This window comes from Rhynchophorus ferrugineus, unplaced genomic scaffold (genome assembly GCF_030347505.1).
Source record: "Rhynchophorus ferrugineus isolate W39M unplaced genomic scaffold, kcgeb_rfMv2 rfM11, whole genome shotgun sequence".
NCBI classification, from domain to species: Eukaryota; Metazoa; Arthropoda; class Insecta; order Coleoptera; family Curculionidae; genus Rhynchophorus; species Rhynchophorus ferrugineus.
The window spans coordinates 16,212,069-16,229,501 of NW_027472590.1; the positions used below are offsets into that span (position 1 = coordinate 16,212,069).

At 33.3% G+C, this 17,433-nt stretch overlaps 1 protein-coding gene across 1 annotated transcript; it reads right to left on the reverse strand.

Moving 5' to 3' along the window:
* Nucleotides 1-7,558: 7,558 nt before the first annotated feature.
* kek3 (leucine-rich repeat, immunoglobulin-like domain-containing kekkon 3 protein) lies at nucleotides 7,559-14,789 on the reverse strand. Its single transcript, XM_076417024.1, has 2 exons — nucleotides 13,312-14,789; nucleotides 7,559-8,438 (listed from the first exon to the last, which is right to left on the reverse strand). The coding sequence occupies exons 1-2, from the start codon at nucleotides 14,787-14,789 to the stop codon at nucleotides 7,559-7,561; spliced, it is 2,358 nt and encodes a 785-aa protein (XP_076273139.1).
* Nucleotides 14,790-17,433: the final 2,644 nt, after the last annotated feature.

Sequence of the window (17,433 nt, forward strand, 5' to 3'; positions counted from 1 at the left end):
TAAAACGACCTATGATGCAAACGGTTCCGATAAAAATGATTTAGACTAGAGGTAATCAGGAAAAGGTTACAAGATTTGCAAACCATCTTCAGACATTATCTCAACAACATACATTGGGGTTGATACCATATGATACCATGATGACATGAAACTACATCATACAGTGCAAATATTAAAGAAACTTCCAAGAAAAGCACTAATTATGACATCAGCATAATAATTGTTTCAGTCAGACTACAATGTGTACCACAATTGTGGAAGATGACTGAATTAATTATCCTTCCTAAACCAGGAAAGACACCTCGTGAAAGAGTGTCATACCGCGCACTGTTCCACAAATTACTATTACAGACAATGTCCAAATTGTTTGGAAAGCGTCTATTGAAAATGATAAAACCAATCATTGAAGAAGGCAACTTATTCCAGATTACCAATTTGGTTTCAGGAAACAACATTCCATGATTGATCAGGTTGCAGAATCACCAATGTCATAGAAAATTCACTAGAAGAAAATAAAGTTTGTTCTGCAATATTTTTAGATATTTCTCAAGCTTTTGATAATGTTTGACATGAGAATTTAATGCATTAAATTGAAATGTTATATATAACATACCGTTACTTGATAGTGAAACAAGAAGAAATCTATTCTGGCTTGAAGAAATTACAAGTAGGTGTACCAAAGGGAAGTGTATTGGGACCAGTCCTTTATATCCTTACACTCGGAATGTCCTATATTCGCTGAACATATGAAATAACGCTGAATCAACCCAAATGTTGCAAACAGTTGTTGCCGAAATACAATGCCGAAAAGAAGAATATACATCAAAATCAATTAAAATTAATCAGTGTGTATTTATTTCACCGATAAAGGAATCAAACAAAACCATTATATATAAATCAGCAAGTAGTCTCGTAGGGAAATATAGCCAAATATCTTGACGTTAAACTCAAGTGATATAGATATGTAAGCTTAGGTTAAATATTCGGCACTGCCAGCATATAATAAGCTTTTGTTTCGCCAACATGTCTTGAAATCAGTGTGTATTTATGATGTTCAAATTTGGAGTTACACTAGCCAAAGCAATATAAATACTATACAAATATTTCTAAATAAGTTACTCCGAGCTATTGTTGAAGCTTCGTGGTACATTCATGATGACAATCTTCATAAGGTCCTGAAGATAGAAACTGTCGGTAACTAACTAATACGCATTTTGCCCAAACACGTGAACAGAGGCATCATAACATTAGTATTGAGTTTCTCCAGATTCTAGATAATGATGCCCTAGTTAGAATATTAAAGGGAATAAAACCATTTCATCTAGTTCAGCGAAACTATATATAGGACCTAGCGCAAAGTACATAGATAACAATAGAATAACACAGATGTTAAACAAAAAGTTCTTATCTCAGAACGAGTACTTTACAATTCTAAAACCATATCCAAATTAGGATGAAGCAAAAAGCTTGTTAGTGTTGGTTTACTAGATTGCTATAGTGAATAATTTTTAAAAAACTGTCTTAAATAATGAATTAATAATAACAAAATATTCTTAAACCAAGTTGCATATCATAATTAACTAATTATGTTTTAATAAATTTAGCGCTAGCTTGGTGCCGCAGTGGTAAAGGCGACAGAACGGTCCACCTACTGTTCCGATAGTCAGTTCGAGTCTTGCTGGGGAATGGTCGTAAATTTATGTTTGTGATCGTTTAACATTTGTGGTTGTCCTTAGGCAAGAGTGCAAAATCCGACAAGGAAAATAATCACGGATGTTTTCTGGGATGATTTCTAAGTCTGTCACTCGGCAGTCGGAAGGCTTAATACCGAAGACCGTGGTTCGGAGTCTACGTTAAACTAGGTCCAGTCCAGATAGACCCATAGTTGTTAAAAGGAGACCTTAAAATATATTTATTTAAAAATTATGGGACTATATTTGATCCATATATATTTAAATATATTTTATAATTTGGGATCGTTAGTTGTTCTTTAACTTAGTCACCGTCGGCATTTCACTGCATGTCGAAAACAGCAGCATTTAACGCTAAACATATAGTAATTGTTGATTGTTTTATTTCTTTTCTATTTTATATAAACGGAAGTCGAAAATCATTACGTTTAATTCGTTCTCTGTATATTTCATTGGATTGGAAATTCGTTTATCGAACATGACAAATTAAGGCCTGAAGGCTAATTTCGTTAACTTTCCGGAAGAGTTACAAATGTTCCTGTTATTTTGTTTGTTTTAATTTCTCATTTGCATTAAAATTTAACTGTTTTAACTAATTTTCAGATACTTTCAGAAATAATTACGACTGACGTTTTTTTTTGTTTTTATTCTTGTTTTAATTTATTTATCATGATATATTCTCTGCAGAGAGATTATTAAGATATGTTTTCGGTTTTATTATGTCTGTTGAATGAAAGGTAAACGACTTCCTCAGAGTTTTATACCGACCTTGATCTTTGGACTCAAGATACAGCTAGCAGTTCAAAAAAAGACATTGATGAAGATAATAAATATCTGTCGCTAAAAGTCTGATCGCTAGATTTGGTGAAAAAGTCGTCTTGCGCCAGCAGTAGTCTATCGATTAAAAGTAGACATCCCTGTAAATCTAGATATAAAATTAGTTTTTAAGAAAATATTTTCAATAAGCGGAAAATATATTTGTTCACTTAAAATTCGCTAGTGAGTTGTGAGAGAGCTTTTTTGCCTTTATTTATTGTTGTACTAAGAAAACAGAGAAAATGTGTAAATATAGGTGATAGTGGTGTAGTCACGTCATTGATAAAGACTCCAATCGTATTGCAGTCAGACTGATATATAAATCTTGTAAAAGAGAAAATGTTTTGAAAGACAAATTTCAATACAAAATGAAGAGTAATAAACAAGAATATGCCGTGGTTGAAGGAATGAAAAAAAATCGAGTGAGAAATTGAAGAGTATTTGGAGGTAGTACGGAGGCTGAATGGAGCCCAAATATGAAAAAAGGAATAATTTAACCGTTGATCATAAATGCTATCTCTATAAATACTATGATTAAGTCTTTAAGGATACATTGCGTAACAAATATCTCCGGATTTGGCACATGCGCACTATCCTGCAATTGAAAACCATAGAAAACAATGAACTGTGCTGCCTTCCTTTTCTAATGGTGGTACATTCCTTTCGAGTCGATCGGTTAAAACAACAAGAAAAATATAGAATATTTAGATTTTGTGTTACATTATTAATTCTGTAGTAATAATAATTAAATTATTGTTGTTCTTGGTGCTCAAACATACATCGAATTTAAAATATAGAAGAACAAGGGCAAGTGCAGAATATAAGGTTAAATTTTTAAAAATTATAAAATCCAAACAGCATTAATTTTATTTATAGTAGGAATGTTGGCTGCCAAATTTACAACACATCATTTTCAACGACATCGAATAGGTATCCAACATATGCCAAAATTTAATGATAACCAAAATAGAGAAGAAAATAATTCTCTATTGTTTTGTTGGAAGTAGTCAAATCATTAATGAGGTTTGTCCATCAAGAGTAATAGCAAAAATTGTAGTAACTGGTGATAATCAGACATTCATTTCAAATATAAAATATTACAGTAATGATTTAAATTTTATTTAAAATGTAAGGTAGCTAGAATTTGTTGAGAGTGAAAGACGAAATTCAGATAAGAAAAAAATTCGACAGTATTTTACTAAGATGTAAGGACAGCGTGCTATGAAATAATTAAATTTGCTAATAAAAGTAGACCTGGATCATATAAACAAAATATAAAACTATCAACGGCACCCTAATGATCTAATGAAAAGAAAAATACAATGAATTATTTTATGAGTATAGGTACATAGATGATTGTTTTGTAAAAATAATGATGTATTGACTGAGATTTATTTCACCTTAAAAGTACGACCCTCCATTTGTTTTAGGGTAGTAAAGGTACAAAATATATTAGTCGAAAGCTCGAGGTAGTCAATTCATTAATGGGGTTTGTGGATCAAGAATATGAGCCATCATAGTTATATGGATTATATAGGATATATAGTGGTAGCTTTTTGTTTTCTTTAAACTATATAGGCTGGGTTTGATTTAAACGATTTTATTTTTTTATGATAATGTTTATTTATATGGTTCATGGAGTTCTTGTTAATCGTTCAAATATATAAATTACTTTGAATAGGATGTTTTTATAAAAACAATTTTTATTATTTTATTCAATGATTTCTCAAATAAAATGGATTATTTCAAACAGTTTTCAATATTTATTTCCCTTTTTATATATAATTTCAGCATTAAATCAATTATTTATCAAATTTGTATATATTTATTTGTAAAAAAATAATTTATATATAAAAGAGGAGTAAGCAAATAAAGCTGAATATATGTTTGTGCCAGATTTTAATAATAGGAGGATTAATAAATAAAAGGAGCCTAGTAAGCGCACACGCCAAAGTTTTTGAAGGAAGAGATAAAACAGAACTTAAGGGAAATAAGGGGGAAAGAGGGGTTATAGAGTAACGAGATAGACTGAGTGAGACAGACGAATGACGAATAGATCTGTTTAAATCGGTGAAGAGAAAATGAAGAGGAAATGATTCCTCAAGGATTAGTTGAAATGGCGAGAAATGTCCTTCATGCAACACAGTATGGTTACACAAGTGTTAGTGACAAATGTCAGAAAATTGAACGAGAGAAGTTGATAGGATCTAATTGAAATGGAAAATATAAAAAATAAACACACTTCAATAAAGAATCATAAAGAATAAAATAAACTGGTTATGTATAAGAAATAAAGCGAAGGAAAAAAGGCAAAACTATAAAAATAGGAAATTGGCTGTTGTTAATAAATGGAGATAAGTCGACATGAAGCATGAGAATAGATTGATTGATTGGAAGCAGATAAAAGAAGGGTAGGAGAGAGTTATTAAAAAGCAGCTAATGGCGATAAATAGATGACACCAGAGTATGGCGTCGAGAGCGATGAAAGCTATAAGACATTACGAACGACAATGGCGGAGAACTAAAGGAAATAAAATAAATTAAAACTTAAAGGGATGAGCATAAAAAACATGATAAACTGAAATGATTGGAAAGGTTTAAAGGGTGGCAATATGAAACATGCGAGGAATGACAAGTCAGATGGAAGATTTTGATGAATAATATGAATTTGGTGAATAACGAGTGACGAATAGATTTGTTTAAATCGGTGAAGAGAAAATGAAGAGGAAATGATTCCTCAAGGATTAGTTGAAATGGCGAGGAATGCCCTTCATGCAACACAGTATGGTTATACAAGTGTTAGTGACAAACGTCAGAATATTGAACGAGAGAAGGTGATAGGATATAATTGAAATGGAAAATAACATAAACCGGTTATGTATAAGAAATAAAGCGAAGGAAAAAAGGCAAAACTATAAAAATAGGAAATTGGCTGTTGTTAATAGATGGAGATAAGTCGACATGAAGCATGAGAATAGATTGATTGATTGGAAGCAGATAAAAGAAGGGTAGGAGAGAGTTATTAAAAAGCAGCTAATGGCGATAAATAGATGACACCAGAGTATGGCGACGAGAGCGATGAAAGCTATAAGACATGACGAACGGCAATGGCGGAGAACTAAAGGAAATAAAATAAATTAAAACTAAAAGGGATGAGCATAAAAACATGATAAACTGAAATGATTTAAAAGGTTTAAAGGGCGGCAATATGAAACATGCGAGGAATGACGAGTCAGATGGAAGATTTTGATGAATAATATGAATTTGGTTGAATAACGAATGGCGAATAGATTTGTTTAAATCGGTGAAGAGAAAATGAAGAGGAAATGATTCCTCAAGGATTAGCTGAAATGGCGAGAAATGTCCTTCATGCAATACAGTATGGTTATACAAGTGTTAGTGATAAACGTCAGAATATTGAACGAGAGAAGTTGATAGGATATAATTGAAATGGAAAATATTAAAAAAAACATGCGGGAAATGACGAGTCAGATGGAAGATCTTGATGAATGATATGAATTTGGTGGAACAACAGGCATCTTTGATGTTTTATGTTTGCATATGCGTTTTTATTAGGGTTTTATAAAGAAGGTAATCAGAAATAGTCAGTAAGTGTGGCTACATGGAAAGCTAAGAATAGAAAATCCAGCGTGGCATGAAAAGGATAACAGCAAGGACATTTAACCGCTGTTTAAAAATGAAATTTAAAAGGTAGTAACTTTTATTACAATTTCAATATGCTTTAAATATTTTAAAATTGAAAAATTATGTTGCATCAGCTATACAGTACTATAAAATATAAAACAATATTTATTTGTAAAAAAGTTATATTCGATATAATATTGAAATAATATATTTTAAATATTTATAATTTGTCAATTAACTCAATTTTAATTATTTACCGAAGGTTTTTACGGTACATCACTGAACTATATAAGAATTAGAACTGACTTGAATGAATATACTAGCTTCATTAAATAACTCTTGATTTTTTTATGAACCCGAGCATGAATTGAATTTCAAAATCCTGTAATTTATATTTCTGGCTCTATTACTCTTGGTAGTTATACCTTTGCTTATAAACGGTGTTTTCAAAATGTGAAACACTTGGTAGCTATTTTGTAACCAAATTAGCTATCCATTTGCATTATATCAATTTTCGACTTGTTAGCAAAAAAGCTTTTGAGAAATATGTAGTCTAAAAAAATATGTAGTAAATCCCTCGCAAAACTTGCCCATTTTTATACTCTCAGAGTTATGTCAATAAATAAAATTCATTCATTAAAAAGATACATTATCCGATAAATATTTGAAAATAAATCTTATTAACAATTTGTAAATCATATTTTCATTCTAAATGTATTGAATTCAATCGTACATTTTTTAAATAAATTATTTAAATATTTAAATATTTTATTGGTTATATCATAATTTTCTTAAAATTTTAAAAATAACTTTTATGTTTTTTTGTTGCTGGACTGGACCTACTGCTAACGTCGGCTTCGAACTAAATTTTCAGTATCAAGTTTACAGTTTGACGACTGACCAACCTAGAAACATTAGGCCTTACCCATCTTTGTTACTGAGGTGAATGGGATGGATTTCCTTGTCGGAATTTACACTTTTGCTCAAGGAATTTTTATTGATTTCTATATCTTAGTCAAAAATAATTTATCTTTATATGGTACAGTAATTTTTAGATAAAATTGTAAATATATTTTACGTTTTTTAAAGTTCCTAGCAGTAGAGGTTTAAAGATAAATAAAAGAACCACATTTATTTAATATGTTGCATTGGAAAGATCTATTAATACTGGAGTAATTCACTTAATCATTAATTATTTTTTAATAAATTTTTCGCAATAAAACATTATTGTAAATATGTCGCAAATAATTACGTGTTAGCGGAATATAAGATAATGAATTTGAAATTGTAAATTAGTTAGTATAATAGTATTCTTCCATGGTTGACATGGTAGTTTGTTTATATCTCCAGATGTTTAGATGATTATTTTAATTGTTGAAGTAGGAACAAAATAAAATGTGTCTCAATTAGTTATGTATCACTGGGTTATTAAAATTTTTAGATGACGGGCTCCGAGACATCAGATATTTAGTGAGTTCGTTCTCGAATTGTTTGAATTCTACCGAATCTTGAATTGACTGATTAGAATTGGGAGAATTAACTTGACTATTTAAATGCAAGCTTTGATTTTCATTGGGAGAGGTCAAGATTGGTATCGAGGCTGTATCTACGTCCCTTATGGGATCCCTATTTGTTGATGTTGATGATGTACAACTCTCCTTCATTTTCGTTAACTGTTTCTGTAGGAAACGATATTCCTCTAGGAACCGTTCGAGTTGTGCGGCATGATAATCATAAGGATTAGTGTTTTCGGAGACGAAGTGATCCGACGGCGTAGGTTTCTGAGATATCCGCGTCTCCAGACCTTTGACGTCTAGGAGTGGCGTTGGATCGACCGATCTCTCATCTCGAGTTAAGTTCAATAAACTACCGCCGGGGGTTTTACAAGATCGGTATCTTTTCGAGTTTACGATGTGATACCTTTGGGTTTCGACCGATATCCTGCGAGCGAAACTTTCCGAGCTGCTTCCGCTTTCGCTGCCGTAACGACTATCCGCCAGCAGCGGCGACTGGCTATCGCAGCTTTTGTAACGCGCCAAGTCACGTTTCCGCGGTAACGTGCAGAAGAGTTCGTTGATGTCGTTGGTGCTGCCGTTCTCGCTCTGCGTCCTGCTGCTGATGCTCGGGTAGGGAGAGTTTCCGACGACGTCTGGGATGGGTCGGGCTGGAGCCGATCTGTACATGGCGCTGAGGGTGTGTGGTTCCAGTCTCACGGATGATGGCTCCGTCGAGGACTTGGGCTTATATGAACCAAACGTTGTATTGTAGATTCGGCTGATATTGTCTCTAGAAAAAAACAGCAATACTAAATATTTTCATTAAGTTTAACAAGTAATGATTCATATTAGCGTTGGGAACTATCGACTGAAAATAGTACAAAGAGCCGGTAGTCGCAAAATAGTCGAACTAGTCGATAGTAAAAAAACTAGCGACTGAAAATAGTAATTTCTATTTCAGTCAAATGTATATTTCCGCTGTTTTTTTTTATTTAGGGATAACGGATGGAGTTGTACGAATTCCTTCCCGCACTAGTTTTGAAAGAGGAAAGTACGGAGATAATTGCGTGATTCTTTGTGTTATACAGATCAGTTTATTTTAAATAATTTTAAATTGGTAAGTACTAGTGTGAAAAAAGGAATATAATAGTGATACCAAATATATTTAACCTTATTTTAATATTCCGAAAGTAACAGTGACATACTATAATAAAACTAATTGGCTTACTTGGCTAGTTCATTCCAACATGTGCTTATTCTTTCCTTTTTTCAACCGCGCCATAGGTGAGACGGAGATGTACATATATATTTTCTAATAATATATTACAAGATAACATAAATGCGGTCAATGGGAATTTTACTATTTATCAATCAAATGTTTGTTTTTTATTGTACCTTTGACCCTGTCACATTAACAAATAATCCTTAAAAATAGAGTCCTACAATGCCGCCGAATTAATGTACAATATATTGTTATTTGCAATCATATAAATCATACATATGATCATACAATCATATAAATCTATGTAAGAATAAAATGGGCACATTACTTTCAAGGTCGCGGCTAGTACAGCAAAGTCAGAATGTTTAAAATCAGTGCAATGAAACTAGTAGGTCCGAAGATAGTAATCTAAAGTACACGACTGAAACAGTCGATGGTAAAAAGTGGTAAAATCAGTCGTAGTTCCCAACGCTAATTAATATATTTTAAAGGTAGTGAAACTATGGTCCTATCAAAATGGAAATAAAACATAGAGGATGTAAAAAATAATATGAACACTTGATATATACCCAATATAAATTTATTAATAAAGTGTTTGAATAATAAAGAACTAGTATTTGCTTTTAAATCAGCTCAAAATCTTTATGAATTAGATTCGTATAGTGAATAGTTTCGAACGGAATGTTATTTCCTCCGAGATCGAATCCTACTCCTCATACTCCTCACCTCACACAGTTTTAAAGCAAAACTACCCATAACGTACCAATTAAGTTGTGAAGTGTAGCGATTGTGCCAGTCAAATATTTGATGACATTCTGATGTTTCTTACTCCAAGATGAATCGTTAGGGTCGAATGTATGGTGTGTGTATCATGATTTTGAATTATGGCAGTGTTTGGCATTAATATCCTAGCCATAGTAAGGATCCCATTTTTGTAGGCTCCTTTTGAGATTCTCCATATGTCAAGCTGACCGTTTGTATTAAACTACTTAGCCATAGCATATTTCGCCAATCATCAAGTATTCAGGTTATATAATCCTTGCATCACTTTTTTATCAGCTTAAAATTGGCTAATGTATGAACCTGTTACCCTACTGGAATGTTTTTGTTGTGAGAATATTTATCAAGTTAAGTGTTGAGTTCTGCTGTCGCTCTTGCAGCGGTAAATTTACATTGTCTGGCAACAATCCTGTTCGTCACTCACTACATTACACCACCCTACACAAGCTTAAAATTTTTTGATTCTTTTGAATCTGCCTAGTATTATTCAAGAGTTATGCTACATCAATATTGGCTTGAAAATGTAGTCTATCTTCATGTACCAGATTTATTTTTGGGATCGTGATAATTTCAGCCATCTTCTAAATGTTTAGGATATATTTTAATTGAAATGCTTATCAAGTTGGTGAGTCTTATAATTACATTTCTTGGTAGTTCTTGCAGCAATTTTCTTGTTATTATAGTTAGTTTTTGTATCTGCATTATGTTCAAATGTCATCATAAATAATGGTTATGGCTTTCTATTAATTATAAATTTTTAAAATAATTTTAAAATAATTAAAATAAAAAAAATAATTAAAATATTTTCTGCACTTGAACATTTATATCAATTTTGATTTAATTTCGCAATTATGTTTTCCACCTCAGCTGTTGGTGATTTGTTTATTTGTCTTCATAACACTATCAGTATAGTTTGAGAAACTCTATACAGTCAGTTATATTGGTGAATGTTTTACGAATAATTTTTTTTCTGCATTTAATTTAATTTGTCAATTGTTTAGTGCCTTTGCTTTGAACACTGTACATGTGGCGTTCAAAGTTTTGTAAAATAAATCAAAATCATTAACATTACATACATGGTCTGGGTATTCTTGCATCTCTAGTTTGTGGTTGTTCTTTATTTTGTTTAATTTTAAGCCGCTCCGGTGAAGACCCAGGCCAGTCAATTGCTTTTCTCTTTTCATTTTTAAGAGTTAGGTGAACACTTTTTATTTGCATGGTTGTTTATCGTTGTTTTGTTCTGGGAGCCTTGATAAGGTTCTGCCGGGCCGACTTTTTATTCATTCATGCTTTATAGAGAACTTGTTCATTTCGATAGCAAATTAGATTTACAGACTCAAAACTGAATTTTGTTGTACTAAGTAGATTCACCTGATACTGTTGTATCTATTTTTTTCTGATTTCTATTCGGTGTTCTTCATATTTCTGTTTCTATCTATTGTTTCGTTTTTAACCCTTCATAGTTTGTAATATTTTCCATTTGTTGTTCTATTGCACTGATCTAGCTAATCTCACTTATCCTTTTTAACTCTACAGTGTTAAAACTGTTATTCTTGCAATTTTCTTTTCTAACACCTCATTTGCACCTTTTTGCTCAACATGCAATATTTTTGGCACATATATTACACTCTCTTTGTTTCATTGACCGACACGCCGAACGCATCTTTCCTGTACAAAAGTGACAAGACGATTATATGGTGTTCATATTATTTTTCCTATCTCCTGTATATTGTTTATTAGAGCCATTATTACATAATAGACATAACTTAGGGTGGATGAGGTGACGCCTTTACACCTTTATAGCAAGCACGATATATTCAGGGAAAAATAGGCATTAATAGTATCAAATTTTAAGGCCAATAATTTTCCTCAAGAATTCTGCATTTTATCAAGCCATAACCAGATCTAGCTGATGTTAATGAGATGCTAAGTGAAAACACTTAGGACTTAGGACCACTTAGATGGTAAAGATAAGTATATATATGGGACCCCCATTTGTAAGGGTCTTCCAAAGAAAAATCTAACAATGATACAATATTGGTCGATTGGCAATAATGCCGCTAGTTCTGACAGATTGAGTAGGAAGGTTTTAGAAGATTTTTGCCTAAATACTAAGCAGTTTGTCAGGACTTAATCAAATTAATAATATTATATTGGTGGATCGGCAAACATGTAGAGTGATGCAATATGTATAGAAATCGAGAACAAATAATCTCATATACACAAAATAAAATGCTTTCACCAGGATTATGAATAGGTAATGCCTATAATAATGTATATAAAATGGATGCTTCACCACTCATCGTACTATGCAGGTTTAGTATCCAGCGGCTTGCTTATTATACTTGATTGGCTTTTTTTGTCAAAAATATGTTTCTAAGAAAAAAAATTAAAATAAGAAACTACAGACAAATTTTCTGCAAAAAGAGCATTACAATATTAGTGTTGGAATATATAGCCTTTAGGGAGAATATATTAATATTATTATGTCTTTATGAATTGGTTTAGGAGATATTGACTTATGTTTAAGTTGTGGTTTTTGGAGTGTCATTAATGAGAGATGTGTCTTAAGGAATCATGTTATTGATTATTGGGTAGCTTCTTAATCTTTCTACATATTAAGGTTTGCATGTATTTTAATCAGTGCTATATATTGGTGAAAATGCGAAATATTTATGTAAGCAACTGTTGGAAAATTTGAAAGACCTAATTCTTCAATAGGGCAATTCTATATATACACAATTTTTTACATAGTGTTATTGTGTTAGTGTTATTAGGGTACACAGAAATTAATCATGATATACCAAAAATTGCATTTCCGACCTTCATTATTTTATTTCTTTGTTAAAGAAACTTGCTGCTAAGGCCAATCCAACACTCTTAGGTATTTATGGTGATGCTGCCAATGTCCTATTATGTCATGTCAATGTCAATTGTCGGTTGGTGCTGTTATGATATCAAGCATTCAAAAGAGTCGATATTATTATCAGTGTCAAAAAAAACGAGTTCAGTAAACAAGTTGCGGTTTCATCACTTGGCAGGCATAAAAGTAGAGTTTTCTGTTGGGAAATAGGACTTGCGATAAAACGCGGACTTACTACAACAATCGAAAGTGTAAAGCATCATTGGTTAGTTCAGGAGAGTCACCCATATCGACAGTTAATAGAAAAATTCATTGCCAAAAGTCTTGATATGTATATGGTTATATCACATGCTGTAGTTTATTACGAGCTGCTAAAATCGAAGGTGTCAATTAAAGAAAATGAATGTAATGGAAAAAGCTCCGAAATTCATTGATCTATAATTGGATATAGTGTCGTCATGTTGCCAAGAACACTGGAAAATTTGGAAAAAATAATGAAAATATCAGAATATATGTTAAATCATTTTTTCTTAAAAAATGCCTGTTTCTAATTATCAAGTAACCAGAATACATGCAAGAACTTAAGATTATGATCATCGTCAGGCATGAAGATTCGTTAATAAAAACAGGACCAGAATATTAGGATATGTCAGCTGCTTTGCTGTAATTAAATTTAAAGCTTCTATAAATAAAGGTTATGTAGTTTAATTTAAATATCATGTAGGGAGAATCTTGAGTGAATATTTTTAAAAGCATTGAAAAATATATAAAATAATATTTGTAGTTAATAAACATTACCTAGATTCTTCAGAACTGTTCGACTCCATAACGTTGTCTGAATGATTAGTTCGATCCCCCTCAGCGTTGGCGCTCCATTTTCTTTCCGCTGATGTACCGGGCGTAGTGATTTCTAGCGTACTCTCCTCTTCCTCCTCGATCTCGTGGTCGGTGTCAGTAGCAGGCACCACACTATAATCACCGTTTTTCCGCGACACTATTGCTGCACTCTCTCTATTGACACCACCGTTCACATCTCGGAACTCTTTCTGTTTCATCTCGATTTTTTCGTAGTTGTCATCTCGTCGACACTCGCTTGAATGCCAGTTGAGCATCCGCTTCCTTCGGGTTACCACGATACAAACCGCCAGCACACAACACACGAACGTTAAAGATATTCCGAGGAGGACACTGATCAGGATGACACTCTGTGAGAGTTTGGTATACGGGGCTTTTTTGTTTATCGCCAGCGAGACTACCGCTTCAACTTTTCCAGCTTTGTTTTCCGCTAGACACATGTAGGTACCGGCATCTTGCATTTCTAGCGTTTGTATTGTCAGCTCGCTGGATTCATTCCTTAAGTTTAATATGTACATTTTCTTACTACTACTTTGAGATGCGTTAGTTAAATTGGCTATTACCCTGCTTTTGTACAGCCATTTTACGTTAGGTTGAGGAACACCGTGTATATTGCACAGCAACGTGACATTGTTACCTTCAACCCCCTTCACTTTGGCGATCTCCGCAGCAATTTTGGGAGCGCACGCAAACTCGTCCAGCTCCAAAGTTCGCCACGATTTCTGGTACAGACGTTTCGGATTCACGCACACCGGTGGTATATCGTACGGAACGTTCAGCCTCAACATCCACTCGCGAAGATTTCGCAACTTACAAGAACAATTCCACGGATTCCCGGTGAGCTCCAAGCCGTGAAGATTTTGGAAGATAGTGAAGGAGGAAGCGTCCACTTCGGTCAGTCGGTTCGCGTCTAGTTTCAGCCACTCCAACGACTCGGATAAACCCACGAAGGCTCTAGATTCGATATTACTTATTTTGCAACTGGACAGCTCCAGCCTGACTAACTGCGGAATGTTTACGAAGGCATTGTTCGCGATTCTCTGTATGGGATTACCGTTCAATTTCAGCTCCCTTATTTCGGGTATCGAGTCGAAAGCGTGAGTTGGTACGTAAGCGATTGCGTTATAACTTAAATCCAAATCAACCAAATTAATTAAGTTTTTGAAACTGAATCGTTCGATGGTCTTCAGTTTGCACTTCGATAAATAAATCTTCTGTAAATTGACCAAGCCGGCTTTACTGAACTCCTCGTTCTTCAGGGAAGGTATGGTGTTCCCGGTCAAATCTAGGATCTGCGTGCCGGTATCCAGGTGGAGTGGAACGACGGTTAGGTTCGCGTTCCAGCACACGACTGATTCTTTGCCGCTCTTCCATTTGCATTCGCAAAGTCGTGGGCATTCTGCCAGGGTCGGTATCGCCATGCTCGCAATCAGAACGCAAGTGTAATAGAATGTGAAATAAGGCATAGTGCGGTGTATCCTCGTGGGGTTATCGATATATAGACCGGTTCTCGCTATCCTCGTCTTCGGTCTCCATTTTGTAGACAGGTTGATGATATCTCGTATTTAATCTGGAACAAAATCCCATTGTTAATAAATCATAATTATATTAAGTTATTATTAATTATACTAAGTATATATAGGTTATTCTAAAAGTAATGCTAATGAAGCCTTGAATGTAATACTCTAGAGATAAATGTAGTGGTATGTGTTTAAGCAGCGAAAAGTTATTTCGCTTTTTACATCCAAACATGGAGAAATTCAGCACAAAAATAATATGATACTAAAGTCTCGATACATGGTCACTATAAAATTTCCATAAAACAGCCATTGTACGTCATAGAAGGATATGCTGTGAAATACAGTTTGTAGAAATGCAAAATTCGTTTTAAATTAGAAGCGGGTTTTCCTTTCTCTTCACACTCGTTAAGTCTCCTAGTTAAAATGAGACATAATTCTGTCCGATGCGTCGGAACATGTAACCCAATCAGCATAAAATCCTATTTGTGTTGGTACTGATCGATGCTATAGCCACATGATCCCAACAACATAAATATATTTCACTTCACTCTTTATATACGTTTTTATAACTATATTGAGCTGGTCTGAAAAGTCCGTACCCAAATTAATTTAAGGTGTCCCATTCAACGCTGTATCATATTGCTCAATAAACAAGTCAACTGAAAAGTCCCCGGCCTACCATAGTAAAACACATTTGTTTGCAAAACAATTTTTTTATTCAACATAGTGGTGGTCAAGGGTGATACACTGATTATAGCTACCCTCCAACTTTTCGATACCATTTTCGTAGTACGATTTGTCCTTCAAATAGGCCTCAGTTTTAGTGATCACCTCTTCATTCGACGAGAAATTCTTCCCAGCAAGAATTCTCTTGAGATCTAAGAACAGGAAATAGCCGCTGGCGGCTAGATCTAGAGAATACGGTGGATGAGGAAGCAATTCTAAGCCCAATTCATGGATTTTTGCCATCGTTTTCACTGACTATGGACACGGTGCATTTTCTTGGTGAAGCTGCACTTTCTTTTTCTTAAAATGCGGCCGTTTCTCGACGATTTCTTCCTTCAATCGGTCTAATAATGCTATGTAATAATTGCTGTTTATAGTCCTTCCTTTTCCAGCTAGTCAATGTAAATTATTCCATGCACATTCCATATGTATCCAAAATACAGATAAATAAACTTGCCAACCGACTGTTGCGTTTTCCCACGCTTTGGAGAGGATTCATCGTATACATTATACGCGGTTGACTGTCGATTGGACACTGCCTTCACCGTCTCTTCGGTGCTCATTTTATCACGTTTAAACTTAGCATACCAATCCTTGATAATTAATTTTCCTGCAGCACTGTCCAGAAATTCGGCATTAAGCCAAGTTTTTGCTTCAACTGTATTTTTCCCTTCAAAAGGCAGTATTTTATCAACACTCAAAATTCCTTTTTATCCATTTTCTTCACAATAACGAAAGTTGCTTTACTAAAAATGCTATAATTCACAAACTAATGACCCGATAGCTGTCAAATTTATACACGCATCTTTTGAGGGTTAAGGAGAACTAAAAAACATATGGATTTAATTCTAGTAGCTCCATCTATGAATCAGGCCGGGGACTATTCAATTGACCTGTTAAATGTATTGTCCCAACGACTAAAAAATAGAGCCTTGTCCAAAGGTCTAGAAGATATGTCTGATATATGTCCTATATTTTACCGATTTTAGCAATATTTTATGAAAGTATTTGAGAATTTGTTGTCTTAAAACATATTAATCGCTTTTATATACACGACATGATTTTGGATTCAAAATTAGAGCGAAATAATTGGATTTAATGGATTTTTGAAAATTAATATATTGATAAGATATTTTCCTGGGAAATGTGAATTTATAAAACCAGTTGTGTTAAGCGCAGTTAGTGTTCTAATTTTCCTTGCTAGGATTATTTAAAGAGCAAAAAAATATTGTATTTCAGTTATATTACTAGCATTGCTTCTCCTTGTTTCATTTAATTATTTTTAGTAACAGGAAATATAGTAATAGTATACAATACGAAAATAATACTATAGTTTAGTTACGATTGAATGAACAGATAATTTTCGCTAGTTCTGTCCGAATGTATGAAACTGAATTGAAATCCTCTTAAACGGTTAGATATATATTACTGATAAATTTGGTGAGCTGTAAGTTTATGCGGCTTTGAGATGTTTCATAGTTACAATTAAACTCGTTAGGTGGCTGCCATAAGCTTCCAGGATTTTTAAAAATATCTTTAATTTCAACTGGCGTATATCTATCATATCTGTCTATGATATAAAATAAATTAAATATTATATTATATTGCGATAACTTAATTTACAGTAATATGAATATTAAAGATAGGATAATAGCCAACAGAGGATGACGTTTAGAAATATTGTCATTGTCAATTTTATTTAAACTGTGTTTAGCTATATTCTTGAAGTTACGCCTTAATGCTTTTTCATTAAAATAAAATACAACGGCTTTGAGGACGAACTGTCCGCAACACTGAATCAAGTAGAATTACAGAAGAA